The following is a 24,423-nucleotide window of genomic DNA, read 5'->3' as shown; positions in this document are numbered from 1 at the left end:
CTGCCTTGTCACTTTTCTCTGTTCAGAATTTTCCTTCCGCCCTGAAGTCTGGCTGCTTCCCCTCCTGCTCTTAATTTTGTCTTTGCATATTGGCTCATGATCCAGCTCCAGTCAAATGAAACTCACAAGAAAACAGTTAAGCTTTTATTTCAATCAGAAAAAGTGCACTGGCTTCAGAGTGTTGAACATATTGCTTTCCCAAGGCCAGATCTACTTTTAGAGCCCTGTCTTCACCACCACTGTAGGCACAACTGTGCTATGCATCTGCCACATGAGCTAATCAGTGGAAGAGTTTCATCTACCACGGCAGCATATTAAAATATTTAAGATGTTTTATTCCACCCTTTCTGTACGGTGGCAACTTACAATACAATTGAACAGCCAAAACCTTGCAGGACAGGCTTCGGAATGTTGTTTTCTATTCTGATCCCACATGTCATTTTATTTATTGTCATGATGGATGGCCAGTGACCATTTGCATCTTCCCATCATGTGTTTTGGAGGGAGCAGCAACCATCCTGACAGTCTGCCACATCTTGGTCACATCTGATGTGAGTGGCAAAGCTTTGTTCCTTCTTCCTTAAGGTAAGAACCACTGAGTTGCACGGCGTTCATCTATTTCCATAGCCACATCGACATTGCCATTGTGTCCAGAACCTGAGTAACATCACGAGACTCAGACCTAGAAAAAAAGGGGGGGGGAAATATTGTTAACAATGTGGATTATTACCGTTGTTTCCCCAAAATACGACAAGGTCTTATATTAATTTTTGCTCAAAAAAATGCATTAGGGCTTATTTTCAGGGGGTTTTTTCCATGTAGAACAATTACATTTATTCAAATATGGTCATGTCTTCTTCTGGTTGCTGCACAAGGGTGGAGGGCGGGGTTTCGCTTAACTAGGGCTTATTTTGGGAGTAGGGCTTATATTACGAGCATCCTGAAAAATCATACTAGAGCTTATTTTCAAGTTAGGTCTTATTTTCGGGGAAACTGTATATACTTGGGGAAGGGTGGTTTCCAAGTATTTCAGACCTATTGACTGAAATTTTGTTCATTCTGGCATAATGTAAGTTACACTAGAGGAAGCTTCCCAGGCAATCACCACTATAATAAGATTGCACAATCACATGGTTCCCATTATGACTGTTGTGTGGAAGTGCTTCATGAATAGCACTTCTAGCCTGCCACAATTTTCGTTATTGTTGCTGCAGTTTTACAATGCACACACAGCTGCACAACAGAATTTCAGTCATTGTCTAAAGCCCAACAGCTTCTCATTGGCAGGAGTGGTCAGGCTGGCAGAATGAAAATATATTATTCTATGCTTGTATTGCTGTTCTTCTCTTGTGAACTTTGTTGTCCATATCAGTGGTGTCCATTTTCATGTAAGTGGCAGCCATTTTGCTGAGCCCCACCAAAGACCTCATACCTTCCATTTTTTCATTTCTTGGCTGCTGTTCCCTTCCGCTTTTGCTCTGTGCGTTGGAGCTTCAGGACTATCTTACGTTCATGGCCACCGGGACTTGGACGGTTAGTGTGGTCTTCAGCCTCTTTCTTGGAACGGCCTTTGCGGGAGGAGCCAGCTGGCAGGATCAAACAAAGAGTTCAACAACTTGATAAATTTACTCCCAAGTTGGAGTTATGTACAAATTGGTTTGTACATGCCATCTGTATCAATTGAATTTTACTCCTGTGCCTCTTAGTCTTACAGAGTTGCTGACACCATGACAGAAGAAATGAGATCAAAGACAGGGATCCTTGAGGGATGGACCTCAAGACAACTTTGTCTTAGAACTTCTACCAAGCCTAGCCAATGACAAGGAATGATGGGATTTGCAATCCAGACCCATCTGGCTGGTCAAATTTGTCCACTCCTGATAGAAGGAAAGTGTGCCTCTTGGTCTTTCATCAACATATGCAAATATGCCTATTGTTGATGTCTAGATGCAAGGCTCTCTGTAACCGTGGAATGTGTTGCTTGACAACTGCTCACCTAGAACAAACTGCTTCAAAGTTAGGTGACCTGCAATTTACATATTGATTTAATGCAATGTGCTTGAGCTGCTTTTCTGCTCTTACAAGTGGGTTTTCTCCCTCTTCTTTCAGTGTGGACTACAGTTTTGTCCTCTCAGCTTAATCTTCCTGGGGATCACACCTTGGAAAAATTACATAGCAGATGCCAAGGCTCCTTCTGTCTCAGAAGTGCCCTGTATGACTCTCTTATGAGTTGCTCTGCTGCATTCGCAGACCCATGTAAGCTGTCCATCACCCCCATACTCTGTCCCGTATCCTACAAATTCTCATGTTAATTCCAGGATGCTTTCTTTGTATAATGAAGGTCTATTTTGCACTGCATGTTCCTTTTGAAATTTAACTGCCAGGGCTTGTCTCATCCAGACATGTTATCTGTATTGATATGGAAACGTTGATGGAAGCTGTGCACGACATACAGCATCATGCAAAAAGGAAAACGAATCTTGGGAGGTTTTGACCTAGAAGAGGGACAGCAGGAATGATGAGAAAATAATGGTGCTTAAGAATTTTGGACTGATTCTTGGCGTAAAGGAAGCCACAGGCTTGAGTTTACAAAAACTGAGCAGAACTGCTGAGCTCAGGGCATTTTGGAAAGCTCTCATTCATGGGGTCACCACAAGTCGGAGGCAACTTGATGACACATAACAACAACAAGAAGACATTTATTTCCCCCACAGTAATTTTGCTACTCTAAGTCACACCCTACAACACTGCGTAGTGGTATGGTTGTGAGAAGAGAGAGATCAGCATGTGCACAGAATTTGGCCGTGTGCACCAATATATGTTTCTACAGAGTTACTAAATTCAGATTCCAATATAGTAGCAGCCATTACTCTTCTCAGCATGTTGGCAAAAGAAAAGGGAAAAAAGGAGGTAGGATGGAATATTGTAACATTTTAATATATTTTTTTTCAGGATGAGCTTTCAAAGTCAGAGTCTACTGATCTACAAATGCTCAAAAGGAAATGAAATAGTTTTAATGTTTATCAATATTTCTCCTTTTCTTTTGCCAAGAATACTAATTCAGCCTTCGCGAATACAATACTAATTCAGACTATTTTCCTCCTGACCACTTTCATGGAGGGCAGCTACTAACAGATCATGTGAACTAGTTAACATGCTTTACTCTCAATTCCAAATATACAGGGAGTGGGTAAAGAAGGAGTGGCACCCAGATCTTCTGTATGGGTTCAGATCTAGCCTGCCACTCAATATACAGTATATATATTTACCACAACTCTGAGAAGCCTCTCCCGCTATCCATTTCATGCAACTAGCAGAAATGCTGCCCTGGGACATTCTGGGACCTGTAGCTGGACGTCCCTTCTCAGAATTAATACCCCCATCCCACATCTTCACCTTTTCTTTTCCACTCTTCATCCCCAACATAAATGTGGGCTTTAGCATCCCACTCCCCTTCCTGCTCCCAACCCGCCATGCCCTCACCCATCCACTTTCTGGTCTTTTCCCGCCTCTGCCAGCCCACTTACCACTGTATCTGTCGGTGAGGCTGTAGAAGTCATACTGGTCGAAGTATTCCACCTCGAAAGGGGTCGGGCGAAGCTTCTCCGCTTGGACAAAAGAGGCCGACATGATGATGGGCCCTGGCCTCTCCTTGCCAGTTGCCAGAGAAGTAGAAAAACCCACAAGGCAAACCAAGAGTTTCTGGAGCGCTATCCGCCTGCAGCACCGCTACCGTTGCTGAGCCCGTTTATGCCTCCCAGCTTGTTTTTGGAGGCTATATATATCTATATCTCTGTTTACATCCTCCTTCACAACAACACCCACCATTGCATCAGCCTTTTCCACCTTTTAAAGCGGCAGGCGACCAATCTCAACGAGACTGATGCAACCAGTGGAAAACGGAGATTGTGCCAAGCCCTCCCTGATCACGACTCTCCAGCCTCTTTTTCTTTATACGAGGGCTGCGGACCTATGCCCGTGTTTACCCGGGAGTAAGCCCCACTGCAATCAGTGGGGCTTACGTCCGAGTAGACGCGTGCGCAATTGGGCTCTCAACGGCTCCCCTTGCTCGAGATGAGCCCTTAATCCAAACCACTTCCAACGAATATTTAGTGTTTAGAAGAGACTCTTCTATAATTCAATGTTTTTTCTGTAACACCAGTGGAGGACAGAAGCCACCTGGGTGGGATCAGGGTTTTCACAACGATCATTTAATTTCAATTTCCTTCAGTCCTCAAGCTCTCCTGTAATGCTACTGGAATTTGTACTCACTGTAGTACTGCAATGTTTACTGTATGTCCTTAGAATTTATCATAAATGCTAAAAATAGCATAATGCCTGTAAAAATACAATGTCATTAGGGGATATATTTTTTCCGTTTGTTTGTAACATGTAGGTTATTTGACAGAGTTGCTTAGGAACACAAGATACCAAAGGTTAAGAATGACCTCTCTGTGGAGTTTTGAAATATTACGTGCAGTATATTACCTTGTGGATCCTTTACCTCTGTTGATTGTTATCAGCTTTGGCAAACAAAAACCCCTAATATACACAGCTCAGCAACATGATCCCTGGATCAAGTGGAACTGCTCAATAGCTTGGTAGTAAGCCAGAGGTTGGGAATCTGATTCCCCACTGGGCTTTCTTGAGAGGGACTGAACACAATGCTCCATAGAGTTCCTTCTAGCTCTGCAATTCCAAGATTATTGATTATTCTGATTACATTGTATTCATGTTTTGAATATGTGTTCATTCTAGTCTCTTACGGCAAAATTAACAATTTGAGGTGCAATTTTGAGGTTAACCGATTTGTTGAGGCATAGGTTTTCATGCACAGACAAGGATCTACAACAAATCTGCTGATCTAACTCAGTCATAAAAATTCATTGCAGAAGAGATTTAAGTTGCCACAATATTTGTTCACTTGGATGACACTTTTGAACAACACTTCCCTCCATAACTTAGGTGGTTCAAATGTCGATCTTATCCCTTTTCAGTGCATTCTTTCCTATATAACTACAATTTTAATTCATGTTTTGTCCAGTTTACATTCTACAGATGTTACAGTATTTCTTTTTAAATTGCACAACATGTTCTAATGGTTTGCCACACGTATTGGGCAACTGTCACCTTATTGCAAAACAAATTAGCTGCAATGCAATGTCATGGGGGGTGTCCCACATGCTGTACATTAACACCACATAGATTAATCTAAAGCAGCTTCCACATATTTGCATTCTAGATTCCTTACTAGAGCTCACTGCAGCTACATGATTCCCCTCCTCTATACAGTACTTGCATTTAATATCTTCACAACAACCCTGTGAGGTAAATTTAGGTACAAGACAGTGATTTGGCCAGAGTGAGCCACAAAGTTATATAGCTAAATAGGAATCTGTACCTAATTCTCCCTCATCCTAGCCAGCCACGACACCACTAATTCTCTTCCCATTCTACAACAGGTCCATTTTCTGTACTTCAGTTTTGGTCTATATACTTTTTCAAGAGAAAAAAAATGACACTTCATTTCAATAGTCTTAAGCAGTAGTGGCAGGATGCCACTCTTTCCAGAGCATCTTTCCCCTTTGAACATGGGTTACCTGCTCCTTTGTTCTGGAATAAATTCCCACCAGCTTTTCTAATGTGGGATCTCGTGTTTCCCCTAACGAGGCCCTTTCTGTTTTCTGTTTTCAACTGACTCAGACCATGTGGCTTGGATAGCACCCAAGACATACAAACAAACGGAGTCAGGAGAACTATGTCAATATTGCTATGTTTCAATGTGACTTATTCTTTTTTCTCTGCCTCTTGAAACATGTCCCATCCTCACAGCAATTCGAGCCCAGTAAGAAACGTTAGCGATTTAGTTGGTGACAGTGGAAGTCAATGACATTGGCAAGTTTTTGGGTCCAAGTCGTTAGGACCACTCCTGAGTCCCAAGGCCCAAGTCCCTATTAAGAACAAGCTTTTTCCCCCAGAAAAAAAGGGGGCAATGGGTGACTGAATCATTGGGGGAAAAAAAACCCAAGTTGAGTCATCCAGTGTATGTGAACGAAGTCTGACTTGACAGTGAATCCCACAACTCAAGCCCCCATCCCTGGGGGCAGGTTGCAAGGTGTGGCCCTTCAAAAGTCTTTTGTCTGCACATCCATTTAATCCGGGCCAGTATTCAAGGAACATGGGAATTACAATTCAAAAACTTCTGGAAGGCTACAGAGGCCTTTCCCTTTTCTAAGATACAAAGACAGAAAAGATGTATGTGTTTCTGTTTTAAATGGAAATGGAAAGTTGGACATCACATTTACCATATTTCTCAGAATCAAAGAAGACTTGATGCAAGTGAGCTGTGATTGTATCTATCAGTACAGTATTTTTATATTAATGTGTGTGTTGTTTTCTTTTTAGCTCAGGCAGTTGAGAGAGAGAGTGCCCCTCACACTCTTTTTTGTTTTTTCGTCGTTTAGTTGTGTCCGACTCTTCGTGACCCCATGGACCAGAGCACACCAGGCCCTCCTGTCTTCCACCGCCCCCCCCCCCCCCGGAATTGGGTCAAATTCATGTTGGCAGCTTCGGTGACGCTGTCCAACCATATCGTCCTCTGTCGTCTCCTTCTCCTCTTGCCCTCACACTTTCCCAACATCAGGGTCTTTTCCAGGGAGTCTTCTCTTCTCATGAGATGGCCAAAGTATTGGAGCCTCAGCTTCAGGATCTGTCCTTCCAGTGAGCACTCAGGCTGGATTTCCTTTAGAATGGATAGGCTTGTTCTCCTTGCAGTCCAGGGGACTCTCAAGAGCCTCCTCCAGCACCACAATTCAAAAGCATCAATTCTTTGGCGGTCAGCTTTCTTTATGGTCCAGCTCTCACTTCCATACATCACTACAGGAAAAACCATAGCTTTGACTATGCGGACTTTGCTTTTTAAGATGCTGTTGAGGTTTGTAATCACTTTCCTCCCAAGAAGCAGGCACCTTTTAATTTCGTGGCTGCTGTCACCTAAAGCCCTTCCATCAAATTTCTAGCACCAAAGACAGAAAACAAAAACCTAGAAATTATAACTTGTATTTTTAATTGCAGGAATGATAATAGCTGTTTGATAGTCTGCGGCACAATTCACTTTCAGAAAGTATAGGAGAAAACAAACTGTCCCTCTAACTCTGCTACAATTTAAAAAATGAACAACCCCTCTCACAACAGCATCAGAGTAGCGATTTGATTTTTGGCATTTCCAAGAACAAAGATTCAACTCAATAGCAAAGAAATGATTTTGACCCGAAGAGACAGAACTGGAGAACAGTCTTTAAAAAATAAATAAATAGTGACTTGTCCAGAAATCCTGTCTTCCCCAATATTCTCCAGGTCTTCTGGAGTATGACTTCCATCATTCCCAGCCAGTATGGCCAAATAATCTGCACTCCCCCATGGTAAGAATACATTGAAACCTATTCTTGTTCACAACAGTGCTGAATTAGCTTTACCTTTCCTCAGTGTAGCCTAGCATATGGAGTGAGAGCAATCCTGCCCCTCCATCGCCTTCCCCACTTCTGATATCTTTATATATCAAAATAAGGACATGCTATCTAGCCAACCTCTTCACCTAAGACCCATCTCGAATTTTCAGAGGTTAATTCCTCAGAACATAACAGGCAATGGTCTGCATTATTTTGCCCGTGCACACTATATTTTATTGAAAAACTTTGTCTCCGGACGTTATTCGCCCATGGACTGAGAATGCTCAAGGCACAATAGGTGAGGGAGGAGGGCAGGTGCTTTGTCACTTCACTCAACTCTACACAATAGGCTGATCAAGTGAAAGGTATGTCCCATGATTTCATTTATTCAAAGCATGTGACTATTCAGGCTTACAGACATTTCATCAGGTGATGGGACACAAAGGTATGTTTTATGTGTTCATTTGAGACTCAGAACACAAATATTGAGTCATACAGAAAAACAACTCACTGTATTTAGCAAGAGATTATTTTGCAAGCATCCTATTCATTCTGGTTTTTTTTTTTCTTTTAGCACCAGGAAGTGTAACAGGCAACATAAGAACATAAGAAGAGCCCTGCTGGATCAGGCCAAGGACCCATCTAGTCCAGCTTCCTGTCTCTCACAGTGGCCCCACCAGATACGTTTGGGAGCACATGAGACAACTAGATACCTGTCTCCTGATACCCCTCCCGTGCATCTGGCATTTTGAGGTTCCTGCATTTTAAGTCTGGAGATTATACATCCCCATCACGGCTTGTAACCTGCAATTAATTTTTCCTCCAGGAATCTGTCCAATCCCCTTTTAAAGGCATCTAGGCCAGATGCCATCACCACATCCTGTGGCAAGGAGTTCCACAAACTAACAACATGCAGGGTAACGAAATATTTTCTTTTTTTCTGTTCTCACTTTCCCAACACTCAGTTTGAGTGGATGTTCTCTGGTTCTGGTATTGCATGAGAGGGAAAAGAGCTTCCCTCTATCCACTTTATCCATCCCCTGCATAATTTTATACATCTCAATCATGTCCCTCTTTAGGCGTCTTTTCTCTAGACTAAAGAGCCTTAAATGCTGTAATCTTTCCTCATAAGGGAGGTGCCCCAGACCAGTCATCGTTTTACTTGCTTTCTTCTGCACCTTTTCCACTTCCGCTATGTCTTTTTTGAGGTGCGGTGACGAGAACTGTACGCAATACTCCAGGTGCGGCCTTACCAGTGTTTTGTACAATGGCATTATAATGCTGGCTGTTTTATTTTCAAATCCACCTTTTAATGATACCTAGCATAGAATTGACCATCTTCACTGCCACTGGATCGACACTTTCATTGAGCGGTCCACCAGCACACCAAGATCTCTTTCCCGATCTGTCACGGATAGCTCAGAACCCATTAACTGATAACTAAAGTTTTGATTCTCCCAGTTTGTAGAGATCTTTCTGGAGCTCTTCACAATCCCTTCTGGTCTTCACTACCCAGAAAAGTCTCGTGTCATCTGCAAACTTGGCCACCTCACTGCTTATCCCTGTCTCCAGGTCATTGATGATGAACAGGTTGAAAAGCACTGGTCCTAAGACAGATCCCTGGGGCACACTGCTCTTCACCTCTCTCCATTGTGAAAATTGTCCATTGACACCTACTCTCTGTTTCCTGGTTCTCAACCAATTCTCAGTCCATAAGAGAACCTGCCGTCTTATTCCCTGACTGTGGAGTTTTCTCAGCAGCCTTTGGTGAGGGACCACGTCAAACGCCTTCTGAAAATCTAGACAGACAATATCCACTGGTTCACCCACATGCCTGTTGACCTTTTCAAAGAATTTTAAAAGGTTTGTGAGGCTAGACTTACCCTTACAGAAGCCATGCTAATTCTCCCTCAGCAAGGCTTGTTCTTCTATGTGTTTTAAGATTTTATCTTGGGCGAGGCTTTCCACCATCTTCTCTGGAACAGACATTAGGCTAACCGGCCTGTAATTTCCCAGGTCTCCCCCCCCCCATTCCCTTTTTAAAGATTGGTGTGAGACGTTTTAAGGGACTAGTTGCATATTTTAGTTAAAAGATCAGCAACTTCATTCCTCAGTTCCTTAATAACCCTTGGGTGGATGCCATCTTGGCCTGGTGACTTATTGATCTTCAATTTATCAATTAGGTCTAAAACATCCTCTCTTTTAACCTGTATCTGATTTAATTCATTAGTTAGGAGGGGCCCTTCGGGCAGCGGTATCTGCCCAAGGTCTTTTGTCATGAAGACAGATACAAAGAACTAATTTAATTTCTCTGCCGTCTCCAAGTCCCCCTTTCCCTCCCTCACTATCCAGAGGGCCAGCCGCTTCTCTGGCAGGTTTCCTGCTTCTAACGTTTAAAGAAGCTTTTACTATTCCTCTTTATATCGCTGGCCATTCATTACTCAAAGTCTTTCTTTGCCTTCCGTATCATCATCTTACATTTCTTTTGCCAGTGTTTGTGCTCTGTTTTATTTTCCTCATTTGGGAAGGATTTCCATTTACGGGATCCCCTCCTTGCTCTTCAAAGCCTTTCTCTAACTCCACTTGTTAACCATGCCAGCACCCTCTTGGACTTAGTTGAGCCCTTCTTTCTTTGCAGTGTACACTTCCACTGGGCCTTTACTACCGTTGTTTTGAACAGGCTCCATGCTACATTTCTTGGACCTCCTTCTTCATGACTGTAAACCAATTAACTCAAAGAGGTGTAACTGTCCACTCCACCCCCAATTCTCATGGAGATGCGGGTGGGTTATCTCCATTCCAATTAAAAAATAATTTGTCAGGTCTTTGCACTGGAGCCTGTCCCTGCATTCTGATCAGCTTTCACTCTGTACCAGCCTGGCTGTAAATTAAGAAAAACAGCCTCTCTGCCTTTTTCACATTCCCATGTCTTCAACTCCTTTCACTTTTAAAACCTGACTCCATTTTTTTTCATTCCCATTGACTACAAGTCCCACTCTCCTTCAATATCATGACATAGGGGACAGAGTGACAGACAAGGACTCTGGAGATCAGGGTTCAAATCCCCACTTAGCCATAGAAACCGACTGGGGGAGTGGAACTGGTAAAGCCACCCCTTAATTATCTCACTTACCTTGAAAGCCATATTAGGGTCACTATAGGGTGGTTGCAACTTGATGGCATACAACAACAGCAAAACTAAGGGCAAGGCAGAGAAAGCAACTCATGAACAGTGGCCATGGTAGTACAATTTGACACTAGAGCCAAACCAGAAAATGCTAATCACATCGTTTGATTTGTATTTTTCACTCTGGTTCCTCAGGTGGTTGTCACTCACCCCTAGAAAGTTCTGTGTGATGTATAGAGAATATACCAGTTAGCCATGCCCATTTGATCTTCCCTAAACGAAATGAGACTGCACATTTTAAAAGTGACTATTCATTTCCCTGTTCTTTCCTCAGACTAACTATTTACTTATTTAACCACAGGGCGACAAGCAGTAATGGCTCTGTAAATAGCAGTAGTTAAAATACAGCTATTTCTGTGATCCAAGCAGTCAGGATGCTCACCCTGTCACTCTAGCAATCTGCTTGGATTACAGGCCATCACCAAACTGAGGTGATTATAGACTGTCTTCATAACAATGGCTTTCCCTATGTGCAAAAAACCAAACATATTTTTGTGCGTGTCCACATACTTTCCCATATGGTCGTGTCTTTCACAGATTCTTGAAGGTCCAGACTGAAGAAGAGTTCTATGAAACTCAAAAGTCTATGTCCATTTGTTGGTTGTCTCTAATGAAATACTCTTCAAATGGTTCAACATTTTAGTGAAAGTAACACCTCAACTAAAGTATTTGGCGAGCACTGTGCTTTTCTTTCCCAGTGCAACTTTTAATTAAAATATCACAGTCATCAAAGAGTCTTGTGACACTTTCAAGACTCATAAATTTCTTATACTCTAAACCTTTGCGGATTAGGGCCCACATAATCAGATGGAACTGGCGGTATTCCAGGGGTGGGCAGGTTTCAGCCTTGGCTGATATGCAGCCTCAAGATCCACAAAGTAGAGGTAGGTGCTTTAAGTCTTAAAGTTTAAGACAAGCTTAGAAGCAAAGAATAGAATGCATCTGAAGATATTCTTAGCCTAAAATGGGTTTTAAATATCAGAAGAAAACTGAGTTCCCTTAATTCCATCCCCCATTTCCTCCCTTTATTCAAAGATATATTTACTTATCAGTTGCATGTAATAGCTTGTGGGAGAGAACTCTAATCTATGGAAACTGATGCTACAGTAGCGTTGTTAAACCAACAATATTCAGACACATATTTTTTAAATAAGGGAGGGCCTGCTTGGCAATATTAAAGCTAAGAACAAAAGTATACATTAAAAGGGGAAAAAAGCCTTCCCAGGTTTGTAGGTGGGCGAGTGGGTGATCATGGCTTGGTTATAGCCTGTTGCAGGAATTTGTTGTTGTTCAGTCATGTCCGATTCTTCATGATCCCATGGACCAGAGCAGGCCAGGCCCTCCTGTCTTCCACTGCCTCCCGGAGTTGGGTCAAATTCATCGGTGACACTGTCCAACCATCTCATCCTCTGCCGTCCCCTTCTCTTCTTGCTTTCACACTCTCCCAACATCAGGGTCTTTTCCAGGGAGTCTTCTCTTCTCATGAGATGGCCAAAGTATTGGAGCTTCAGCTTCAGGATCTGTCCTTCCAGTGAGCACTCAGGGTTGATTTCCTTCAAAATGGATAGGTTTGATCTCTTTGCAGTCCAGGGGACTCTCAAGAGTCTCCTCCAGCACCATAATTCAAAAGCATAAATTCTTCAGTGGTCAACCTTCTTTGTGGTCCAACTTCCATACATCACTACTGGAAAAACCATAGCTTTGACTATGCGGACCTTTGTTGGAAAGGTGATGTCTCTGCTTTTTAAGATGCTGTCTAGGTTTCTCATCGCTTTCCTCCCAAGAAGCAGGTGTCTTTTAATTTCATGGCTGCTGTCACCATCTGCAGTGATCATGGAGCCCAAGAAAGTAAAATCTGTCCCTGCCTCCATATCTTCCCCTTTTATTTGCCAGGAGCTGATGGGACCAGTTGCAGGAATAGGTGTGGTCAAATGAATTACAACTCTTATCAATCCCAGCCAGCATAGACAATGCTGAGGAGTTATGGGAACTGCTGTAAAACACTGAAGAGCCAAACTTGGTTATATCTGAACTGTTGACTTGTAGGTGTTATCTTCTGCTTTGTTTGCTTGCTGTTCCTTTGACCTTCGCTTATTTTAAATTGTGTTGACAAATCTTAAAATTGCTTTAAAGCTGTTTTAATTAACTGTAACCTGCTCTGATATCTTCAGATACAGCACAGGATAGAACAATCTGACCAAATATTATTCACCTAGTATTTAACCCTAAATACTAATAAAATTCTACTTAAAGCCACTAAAATCATTCCAGCTTAAGTTTTTGTTGTTTTTTATTACACTTATATTCTGCCCTTTCCACCAAATATAGCATCCAAAGTGGCTAACAAATATTATAATAAAAGTAAAAATAAACAAATAGTAAACAAATAGAGTGGTCCTCACCCGACCAGATAGGCGGGATATAAATTAAATAAATAAATAAATAAACAAAACCAGCAAAAAGCCCTCCCATGGACCTTTTCTAGGAAGGATGAATATTAGATCAAGCCTCCTCTGTAAGGTGAAGTCTTTTAAGACTCACAAACCTAAGAAACTAAAGTAGCTTCGAAGCCATTTCTACTTTTGAAAAACCCACGTTGCTGAGTGTAGTCTTGAGGGCTCCTAGGATCTCTTAAAAATTGACATAACTCTTGCAAATTTCCAAGAGTTTTTTTGGGGGGGGCACTAGGAAAACAGGGGCTGTGGGAGCCCAATAACAGCCTTGGAGGCTTACATGCAGCACTAGGGCTGCACTTTGCCTATCCCTGCTTCAAAGAATTATTGGTAATGGCTTTTTTGCAACAAACTTGGGTGCCACTATAAACATTTGTAACGCAGCCATCTGGTTTTGGTACCGGTCCCAGTTCAGTCTGACTTGCTGCACAATCTTATCTGGGATCAAGAGTTCTGGTTCAGTGTGTTCCTTAACAACTGTTCTGGAAGAGGACAAACAATGATTAACCAACACCAGAAGGACTGAAGGGGGAAGCTGTGGATGACCAAAGACAGTCAGCCCGTGGAAGCCTTCCTAGCACAGTCGAGTCAATTTACAAAGAATTGGATCAATTCCTGTCTTTCTAAATGCAGTTGTTGATATGGCTTCCTGTTTAGGGCTTATTTTGCCTCAAATAACTTTAAAGAATTGTTTTAAAGACAAAATTAAGGAAGTGGACTCGTCCACGAAAGCTCCCATTAAAATACAGCGGTTAGTCTTCTTTATTTTTATTTTGCTTGTCGCCTGATAAGCCAACAAAGAGCCGGGTGGTAGCTTGAAGATTAACAAGTTTTGTTTGACAAAAGCTTTAACAGACTGCATTTCAAAAAAGGCTATGACCAATGAAACTAGTTACTCTTAAATGTGCCACTGGACTCTTTCTTGTTATTGCTGCAACAGATGTAACACAGCTGTTTAAACAATTTAAAGAAAGTTACTGGAGTGGGGACCGAGCAATGCCCATCAAACATAAGAAAATACATATTTGCTTGTGATCCAACTCAGATACAGTGCTGAAAAACCTTAGAGCCCCCACCTACCCACTACTGTATACTTGTCTACATTTCTAATCCCTCCCTTCTTTTAAACTTGCAGCTTTCCTTTTGTTGTTAGGAGTGTACTGCATTTTAAATTGTTGCTGGCACTTCCACTTTAGCCCCCCTTTACAAAAACGTACTGTACTATAAAAACAAAGAAAACTCACACCAAACCAAAAAAAAAACATATCTTCTGCAAATATTCTCAGTTTTGCCATTAGTTTCCTCCACCTATGCAGTTTTCAAAGATGGGAGGTATAAGAAATTTAGAGAATTATAAGGAGCGTTTCAGTTTCACTGGAAATGTTACTATTCTACTATTAATTGCTTATCTGGGTGTATTCTATTTGATTAATACTGCAAACCTATACCTACTTGTTTGAAAATAAGCACAACTGAAATCTCTGAGATTTCGTTCCAAATAAACAGATAAAGAATCTCATTGCCTTTTACCCTTTTCTGTCCTATCCGGATTTCCACATACATTTGCCTAAGAAAACTCGCCAACAGAAATAGCAATACTCTCTCGGCTATGACTGGGTCTGCCCTCGAGACAAAAGCCTAGACATGCCCCAACAGGCTTCGAGGCAAAGATAAATAAGCACCTCTAAAAGATTACTACAACACATCAGTTTAAAAATTATTTCTAGAATTACGGAAGAAAACAACGAGCAGCCGTTCACGACAACGCATGCGCACAATAAATCCCTGGCAAAAACTTCACTTCTAACGCCACCTATTAGTCTCCGAACTGCGGCGGTTGCCTCGCCAGCTGCGCATGCGTCCAAATTTAAGCCCTGAATTGCGCGTGCGCGTTAGTCTTTTGAGCGCTCTTGTGCGCCATTTTTAGCCGTGAGCTCCTCTTTTATTTTATTTCATTGCATTTCATTTCATTTGGCTTTTCGTTGTCCCTACATCGAGCACTGTCCTGCTGCTACTGATCGGGGCCCGAAACGGTAGGGAGTGAGGATGATGCCTTTTGGAAAAATTATTTTTTTTGGAGGGGCAGGGTTTTGCGCATGCGCACCGGTGTATTCTTCGACTCACGGTCTGTTTCCCCCGCGGTTGCTCCCGTTGCATCTTGGGAATTCGGTTTCCTCAAGGCTGGTCGAGGCCGTGAGGGGATTTTGCGGAGTTCATTGTTTTCGCTTCAGTGCCTTGTGAAGGCCAAAAGCCTTATTAAATTTTTTTAAAAATAAAATAAACACGAAGAAAATGTCTTTATGGACGTGGATTTGAAGCTAGATGAACCATCTAGTAACCAAGCCTTTAAAGACATTTGATTCAAAACATTAAAAATCTGTCTGTGATACAAACTAGGAATATTTTATATCTCTTTGTATTTTGACTTTCTGCGCTGAAGTCGATGTTGGATTTGCAAAGGTCTTGAAGAAACTATTTATTTATTTATTTATTTGATTTATACCCCGCCTATCTGGTCCAAACTAGCCTGTGTTTTTGTGATATTCAGCAAGGCGAATACTCAGCCAAATATCTTTCCTTCCCAAGCAAGCCGTGCATCTGCTCCCGAACCACAGAACCCTATGACACCCTCATATATGTTAGGTTTCAGGAATAAATAATTGAATGCATGTTTTCTGACACACTAGGTGAAGCCCATCTTCCAACTTGGGGACTGCAACTCCTATTAGTCCTTGCAATTATGAGGAATTCTTGGGAGTTGTAATTCAACAACTTGCACATGCACCTGTATACACTGCCTGAGAAATTTGGGATATATTACCACTGAAAGCTTACAATCTACTTGTTTTCTTCAGTGGTCCAATAAAGTTATCCCCTACGTCTGCATGTAAATTGTGTTTTTCGGGGGGGGGGGGACCACATGACCTATTTTTGACCCCCCCCCGAATTATGGAACACATACATCCATTACAGAAATTTTTACAGATTAGACATAAACACATACATGATGCAACTTAACCAGATAGTAGTTTGTTTAATAAAGTATGATATCAGCTATTAACAGAATTTTTGAATTTTGAAAATTTTGGAGGTGATGCTGGTGTTTCCTAGCCTTGCAGTACTGAGAAGTTCAGCATCCATGCTAGGCCACCTTATTAAGAGCAGCTCCATACTACGTGCCTTCTGTAACAACAGGTCTGTCCCAAGTGGTATTTGGTCTCACTCATGCTACAGGGTACGCTCTGGATCCAGTATTCTGTGCTGAGCAAGATTATGGTGATCTAGGTGTGGAGGAACTTGTATCATGGACAGTTCACTCACTTACCTGGTGAAGTTTAGACTTACTGAAACTCACAATCTCTGCAGTGGCTGGGGACTGATTAGTTTGGTTCAGCCTGGGAAATTGGTACATCCAACTGGTTTCCTGATGGTTCTTGGGGAGTTTCCTTTTGCCTTACCAGGTGATCCTGTTGAAGCCATGGTTGACCTCTAGAATGAAGACATGACCAGGGCTGTGGATATGTTGCTTCTAAGAGTCCCCTCTCACAGAATAGAGGCAGACAAGCCCTTAGTTTACCAGGGAGCTGGCAGTGATGAAACAAGTGGGATGGAGACGAGAGACAATGGCAGAAATGTCAGAGTGAATCTGACCAAACACAGGCTAGAGCTCATTTGAAGGCTTTTTCCATGGCAGTAGCTGCAGCAAAGAAAGGGCTGTTTTCTGTCACCATTGTCATCCTTACTCCAATGATGCCCTTTAGAGGCATCAGATTACAACTTCCATCATCCACACCAGCATTTCCGCATGCTAGCTGGAGATGGTGCCCTCACACTTTCCAACATCAGGGTCTTTTCCAGGGAGTCTTCTCATGAGATGGCGAAAGTATCGGAGCTTCAGCTTCAGGATCTGTCCTTCCAGTGAGCACTCAGGGTTGATTTCCTTCAGAATGGATAGGTTTGTTCTCCTTGCAGTCCAGGGGATTCTCGGGAGTCTCCTCCAGCACCACAATTCAAAAGCATCAATTCTTCGGTGGTCGGCCTTGTTTATGATCCAGCTCTCACTTCCATACATGACTACTGGAAAGACCATAGCTTTGACTATGTGGACCTTTGCTGGCAAGGTGATGACTCTGCTTTTTAAGATGCTGTCTAGGTTTGTTATCGTTTTCCTCCCCAGAAGCAGGCATCTTTTAATTTTGTGGCTGCTGTCACCATCTGCAGTGATCATGGAGCCCAAGAAAGTAAAATCTGTCCCTGCCTCCATATCTTTCCCTTTTATTTGCCAGGAAGTGATGGGACCAGTGGCCATGATCCTAGGGTTTTTTTTTTTTTTTTTTTTTTTTTTTTTTTTTTGGTGTTGAGCTTCAGACCCTCTTTCACCCTCATTAAGAGGTTCTTTAATTCCTTCCCATGTTCTGCCATCAGAGTGGTATCATCTGCATATCTGAGGTTGTTGATTTTTCTTCTGGCAATTTTAATTCTGGCTTGGGATTCATCCAGTCCTGCCTTTTGCATTATGTATTTGGCATATAAGTTAAGTAGGCAGGGGACAATATACAGTCTTGTCGTACTCCTTTCCCAATTTTGAACCAATCAGTTGTTCCATATCAAGTTCTAACTGTTGCTTCCTGTCCCACATATAGATTTCTCAGGAGATAGATAAGGTGCTCAGGCACTCCCATTTCTTTAAGAATTTGCCATAGTTTGCTGTGGTCCACACAATCAAAGCTTTTGCATAATCAGTGAAGCAGAAGCAGATGTTTTTCTGGAACTCTCTGGCTTTCTTCATAATCCAGCGTATGTTATATATTCTCACCTCTACCTCTGTGCAGTTCTGGCGTCCTAAGAAGCTGCTTTACTGCATGTTGTAAAGCTGGAATTTCACAAAATGCATACTGTATAATCAATCTACAGAGCATAATATAAATGCACTTTTTAATTAAGTTTCTCCACCCCATTTCTTTCAGTAATATGGCTCTTGTGTCAGCTGATTCCCGTATTGCTGAACTGCTGGGGGAGCTGCATCAGCTTATCAAACAGACACAGGTAACATAAGTGCTGTTTTGGAATATTTTAAGTCATAGAATGTGGGCTGCAAGGTAGGACAGAGTCTCCTCAGGTTGTTCCTAAGTGGAAGCAGGGAAGCCCTTCCTGGCTGTTTCTTGAGATGGAGAGCATTGCATCATACCATATTTTTGCATTGCCTCAGAGGATCTGTGTAGTTACGATTGATTGGGGAGGGGGAGAAATGGCGAGAATAGGGTTGGATATGACAACTGATATGAACACAGCCTGTGTGAAAATAGCAGGAATTGCAGTGATGGCTTATATTGTCAATATGTGCAATATGTTGTCAGGAAGAGCGATCAAGGAGTGAACACAACCTGGTGAACATCCAGAAAACGCATGAGAGGATGCAGACAGAAAATAAGAGTGAGTTGGGACTGCCAGCATTGTAATGATTTAATAAAATTCTCCGGTGAAGTCCAGTCTAGAATGCTGTGTACATCATCCTTTCCTAAACTGGCATCCTCCAAATGTCTTGGACTGCAGCTCCCATCATCCCTGCTAGTATGGCCAGTGGCCATGCCAGCTGGAAATGGATTACAGCTTCTATCAGCACAGTAATAAAAATAGCACATTTTATACTTTTATTATTAATATTATTACAAAGTTTTATTCTACCTTTCTGCTAAGCAACAGCACATAAGATGGTTAAAAGAAGGAGTAAAATAGTTTGAACTAGAGGTGGAGATATTCATATACAATATGAATATTCTATACTGTATTCGTGAAGGCTTTCACGGCCGGGATCTAATGGTTGTTGTGGGTTTTTCGGGCTCTTTGGCCGTGTTCTGAAGGTTGTTTTTCCCAACGTTTCGCCAGTCTCTGTGGCCGGCATCTTCAGAGGACAGAGTGCTGTCCTCTGAAGATGCTGGCCACAGAGGCTGGCGAAACATTAGGAACAACCTTCAGAACACGGCCAAAGAGCCCGAAAAACCCACAACAACCATTCTGTACTGTCCCAGCTGGCCCTAATGAGGCTCTGACCCCCGGGACTGACTGTCCACTCACACATCCCACCGCGGCAATGGTCCCACTCGTCCTGTGAATAGTGCCGAGAGCTCTGCTGTCTTCCTGTTCAGCTGGCCACTCAGCAGCCGTGTGGGGAGACTCGTCCTCTGGCCCCCTGCCTGGAGTAGCCGACTGAGCAGGAAGACAGAGGAGTACTGGGCGCCATTGGCGGGACACATGGGACCATCACCGTGGCAGGACACGTGAGTGGATGGTCCGGTTCCAGGGGCCAGACCCTCATTAGGGGGGAAACCATCTCTAGTTTGAACAGTTAAAATCCTGAAATAATAAAACAGTTTATAGGGCTGGATGTATTCAGTCTATCTGGGTGCTGGATTGAGGGAGGTCAGTATACCGTTCTGATTGCACTTCCTTAAAAAAGGATATTTTAGAGGTGAAAAAGGTGCTGAAAAGAATAGCCCGAATTATTAGGGGTAAGGGTAGACTGATTACAAGGACAAGTTACGACATTTGGGGCTATTTAGTTTGAAAAATAGGAGGCTAAGATGGAAATATGATAAATGTAATATTTAGGTATGTATAATGTGGGTAAGGAGATACTTTTTCCTTCCCATATAAAAATGGAATCTGGTTTATCACCCTTATCCATCGATAATGAAAGATGGAATACTTTGGATAGGCAAAAGAACAGATTTCCTCACAAAATATAGTTGCATTATGGAATTCCCTTCCACAGGGTATAGTAGCGGCCATCAGCTTTGTCTGGCTCAAAAGGAGGAAAAGGTCTGTTGGTGACAAATAGTCATAGTTTTCAGAATCATCTACAGAGTCTGCTTACTTTGCAACCCTAGTTTTAAGAAAAAGCAGTGGGTTTCCTGCATGGTTCCCCATATGCATCTGGTGGATCAGTTTTGGAAATCTTTGGAAATGTTGGATGAGAAAGCTTGTGATCTCATACAGCAGGACTCCCATAAAATTTTTTGAACATTATAAAGTTATCTTTCCCTCTTTGAGGCCTAAATCTTTCTTAGCTCTCTTGTCTGAGGCACTTCTGCCTCAGTGCAGAATGACATAAATAGAAATGCAAACCTATATCTCTTGTGTAAAGTCTCATCTGCCTGTCTTCCTTCTTCTCAGTCTCTCCATATTACCGGACCAAATTACGTGGCCTCTACACCACAGCCAAGGCTGATGCGGAAGCTGAATGCAAGTGAGTATAGCTGAAAATTATGGGGCTGTGAGGAGGCCTGGACTCCCTTCTAAAGTTTCCGTTTCATATGCCTTTTTGCTTCCTCTTCAGCATCCTGCGCAAGGATTTGGATAAGATTGCTGAGATTAAGTCTCTTCTTGAAGAACGGCGGATTGGTGAGTTTGCAGGGTCCTGAGGAGGCAAGATAAAATGTGCTCAGAGACCCAGCCTACTCTGGGGCTATCTCAGGTGAAGGTGGCAAATTTTAGCTCTCAGGCGGACTGGCAGAAGCTAACACTGAGAATGGAAGTCAAAGGAGAGACTTTTTTATCCCATAAAGAAGCCACTATGCTTCACTCGGTCGGTTGGTTTGGGAAAGTGGGCTCAGTTCTTTGAACTGCCTTGTGATGTTCTGTCTGAATGACTGGCTCTTCAGTCCTTTTATCTTATTTGCTGGTTCTGCCTTCAGTCCCAGGGTTAATTATAGGGAGGGGATGTAGCCCATCCCAATGACCAGTGGTGATTCCCAAACATTGGGCCCTAGATATTCTTATCCTGGACCTCTCAGAAGCCTAAGGTAGCACTGCTGGTAATTAGGGCTTCTGGATGTAGTGGGACAATAACCTGTGGGACCTGTGTTTGACAGCCTTTGGAATAGATCATTGGATGTACTAGCCAAGAGATTTCCAAAATTCCCAGAAGTTTCATTTGGAACCTGAACCTCAGACTAGTACAAAAATGAACGTTAGTAAGTTGTGGATAGAAATCCCATCCTGTGACTTAAGAGTTTCCCATGAGTAATTCAAGGAGCTTGTGATATACAGTACTTTAAAGAGAAGATTCATATTTCCTTGTGATGAGGGAATTGTGCAGCTCATCTGGAAATGGGGAAGGAAATTATAACATACAGTAGTTAAACAGGGTTGCCTTTCTTATCTGAAACATGGGATACTGGCTCCAAAATCTGCTTCCTTGGAAGATCAAAGGAAGTATTTTTTAATTGTTAAACCATAGAGTTAGCTTTGAACAGGTAGATGGTTGCTTTGAATCTACCATTGTTAGAATATTTCAGTCACTAATTATTTTCTGTCTCTCTGAATAGTAGCAAAATCGTCCTTATCTGTTTCCCCTTAACAGCTGCCAAGATTGCTGGCCTCTATAACGATTCAGAGCCACCACGTAAAACCATGCGCCGGGGTGTGTTGATGACGCTCCTCCAGCAGTCTGCCATGACCCTTCCCTTGTGGATTGGAAAACCTGGAGAGAAGTAATTATTCTGGGGCTCAGTGATTGGCGAGAGCTCACTTTGCTTGGTTATTTGTCAACTGTGCCCACATCTTTATGCTTTCTTTTCCCTGTAGGCCTCCTCCACTGTGTGGGGCCATCCCTGCCTCTAGCGATTATGTTGCCAAACCAGGAGACAAAGTAGCAGCTCGAGTCAAGGCAGTTGATGGCGATGAACAGTGGATCTTGGCTGAGGCTGTGAGCTACAGCCATGCAACTAACAAGTAAGTATGTTTGGTACAGTTAGGACCATAGTGCTGGAACTGAAGCTCACAGAGCTTTTCTCATTTAATTATAATTGCATGCACGCAAGTCGATTCTGATTTATGGTGGCAGGATTTTCTAGGCAGAGAAGTGGTTTATCATTCTCTTCTTTGGGGGCATCCTGGGGCTTTGCAGCTTGCCCAGGGTCAGACAGGCTGGCTGTTCTCCTAGGAGGTACAGTGGAGTGTTGAGCTCCCAACCTCTGGCTCCACAGCCAGCCAGCTATGCAGCCAGCTCTCCATTAGCTAAACCAAAATTGCTGCAAAAACAATTTCCAAAAATACAGTGGAATAACTTTTTTTGGTAGGTCTGATAAAATGGGGTTTGTGAGGGCCTAACACAACTTGTATGTGGCCCCCAAGGTTGTTTTTTTAAAATGGGTGGGAATTTGTAGAAAAAATAATTCTGAAAAAAAGAGAATTGGATGCCCTGGAACTTTCAAGCCCAGACAATTCTCCTAAATAAGTTGCAAGCATATGAGAATGTTGAAGTCTTTCTTCTTAATTTCAGCTTTATAGTTATATTGTTTCAATGACTTCAAATTCCCACCTGACATTTTTTCTTCTCCAGGTATGAGGTGGACGACATTGATGAAGAAGGGAAAGAGTAAGTGAGGAAAAAGGTCCCACTGGGTAAAGGGAAGCAGAATCATCCATGTGGATGGGAGAGATCAGGCTTGTGCACCTTCATTCTCTGCCTCTTTTCTGCAGGCGCCACACCTTGAGCCGACGTCGCATCATCCCCCTGCCCCAGTGGAAAGCCAACCCTGAAACAGACCCTGAGGCCTTGTTCCAGAAAGACCAGCTGGTCCTGGCCTTATACCCACAGACAACCTGTTTCTACCGAGCACTTATCCACACTCCACCACAGCGGGTAAGGAAAAGGACATGGTATAATTCCTCAGTGGGTAGTTCACACAGAGCCAATCTTGCTATTGTGGCTGTGCAGATATAGCCCCACCCCAGAAGGTCTTAAACCTTCTGCAAATCCTTGTGGGTCTATGCATTGTGGTGCTGGCAATTGCTGTGAGTGCATATTGGAGCATCGGGCAGGTGACAGCCATACAGACCAAAACAAAAGCAGGTTAGGGAAGTGGGCTTGCCTGTCCTACAGCTTGGTTGATCTTGCTCTGAGGGGAACTGGCTCTGAACCAAAACAGTTGGGATCATGGGTCTCTGAAATGGTGGACCCAGGCCCTTTCCCTTCTGTGGCATAATGTGTAACTCCCTCCCTTTTATTCATTCCTTAGCCTCAGGATGATTACTCAGTGCTGTTTGAGGACACCAGCTATGCAGATGGGTACTCTCCACCTCTCAATGTGGCTCAGCGCTATGTGGTGGCTTGCAAAGAAACCAAGAAGAAGTGACAGTGTGATGATGTTGCACAGCAAGACATTTGATCTGTGAAATGGACTTCTGGAACTGAAGAGTTAAAAAAAGCAGAGCTGTGTGTGGTACAGTTACTCTTTTGGACTACAGTTCATATGGCCACTGACCATAGTGACTGGAATATTCTGGCAGTTCTAGCTCCCACCAAAACCATATTTTCTCATCTTGGAAATAAAACGTGTAGGAGCTAGATTTATGGATTCAGGTAGTATACATCTCAATATGATTAAAGCAATCATCTCCTTATTAGGGAAGGCTGCCGGAACCTATAGCTTGAAATGCTCTTGGGGGTGTAAATTGTGATCATGTCATCAGCAAATAAAGTTTTTATTTCATTTAATTTATTTCAATGCTCCCTATTCTTCCTCAGGTTCCAAGGCTCCCCTGGGATCCCATTTGACCTGGGGAAGCCTTTGGGAGTCTCGACAAGGGCGGGAAGGAGCTTTTAATAGCCAAAAATAAAAGCTGGATAACCACTGGTGATCCAGCAGCCATTTTCAGATACTAAATGTTTTCTATCCCGCAAATGCTTCCCCGGGTCAAAGGAGATACCTAGGCAACCTCAGAACCTTAAATGTAGGGAGAGGGATAGGAAGCATTAAATTAAAAAGTAACATTGTGGATTGATATCATTGCTGTTTACTCCTGTATAGTTACAGCAACAGGAGTCCAGCCACTAGGTGATTTGCATCAAAAAATAAATTCTTACCATTGTATGAATCATTGGCACTTTTGGGTGGTAGTCATTTGAAACACAGCAGTGGATACTGTTGGGTAAAGCGCTGTTTGGAACATATTGGGATTGATATTTTTCGGATGCCTTGTAGGAAGTTACATCTACCTATATCCATTGGATTTCTGCTCAATTTTGCTATGCCTGGTTGTCGTTTTGACATGCTCATGTTTAATAAAGGAGCATGTATAGTAAAGCCCATTTTCTGGGTGCTTCCTTCTGCCAAAAGGATTTTAAAAGCCAAAGTGATGGTAAAGCTTTAGTCAGCCATCTGTTCACCACCACCACCACCCGCTTTCCAGTGGAAAGGACATAATGGAACAGAATCCAGCAGCCAAAGTCCAGCAAGGATTATTAGTGTACTCAATGAAGGAATAATAGGGGAAGGAATCATTCTGCATAGTAGAGGGGACTTGGTCTCTCCTGGCAGCTGTCAAAGCT

At 42.7% G+C, this 24,423-nt stretch overlaps 1 protein-coding gene across 1 annotated transcript; it reads left to right on the top strand.

Annotated features, from left to right (window-relative positions):
• Window positions 1-14,958: 14,958 nt before the first annotated feature.
• On the top strand, window positions 14,959-24,178 carry SGF29 (SAGA complex associated factor 29). Its single transcript, XM_020810576.3, has 10 exons — window positions 14,959-15,121; window positions 18,056-18,134; window positions 18,446-18,521; window positions 20,262-20,334; window positions 20,425-20,489; window positions 21,451-21,580; window positions 21,675-21,821; window positions 22,432-22,467; window positions 22,572-22,734; window positions 23,111-24,178. Exons 2-10 carry the CDS (start codon window positions 18,060-18,062, stop codon window positions 23,225-23,227), a joined length of 882 nt encoding a protein of 293 aa, XP_020666235.1. The 5' UTR covers window positions 14,959-15,121; window positions 18,056-18,059; the 3' UTR covers window positions 23,228-24,178.
• The last annotated feature ends 245 nt before the right edge of the window (window positions 24,179-24,423 follow it).

This window comes from Pogona vitticeps, chromosome 6 (genome assembly GCF_051106095.1).
Source record: "Pogona vitticeps strain Pit_001003342236 chromosome 6, PviZW2.1, whole genome shotgun sequence".
NCBI lineage: Eukaryota > Metazoa > Chordata > Lepidosauria > Squamata > Agamidae > Pogona > Pogona vitticeps.
The sequence above is the reverse complement of the archived record's forward strand: the minus strand, read 5'-3'. Positions and strand labels throughout refer to the sequence as shown.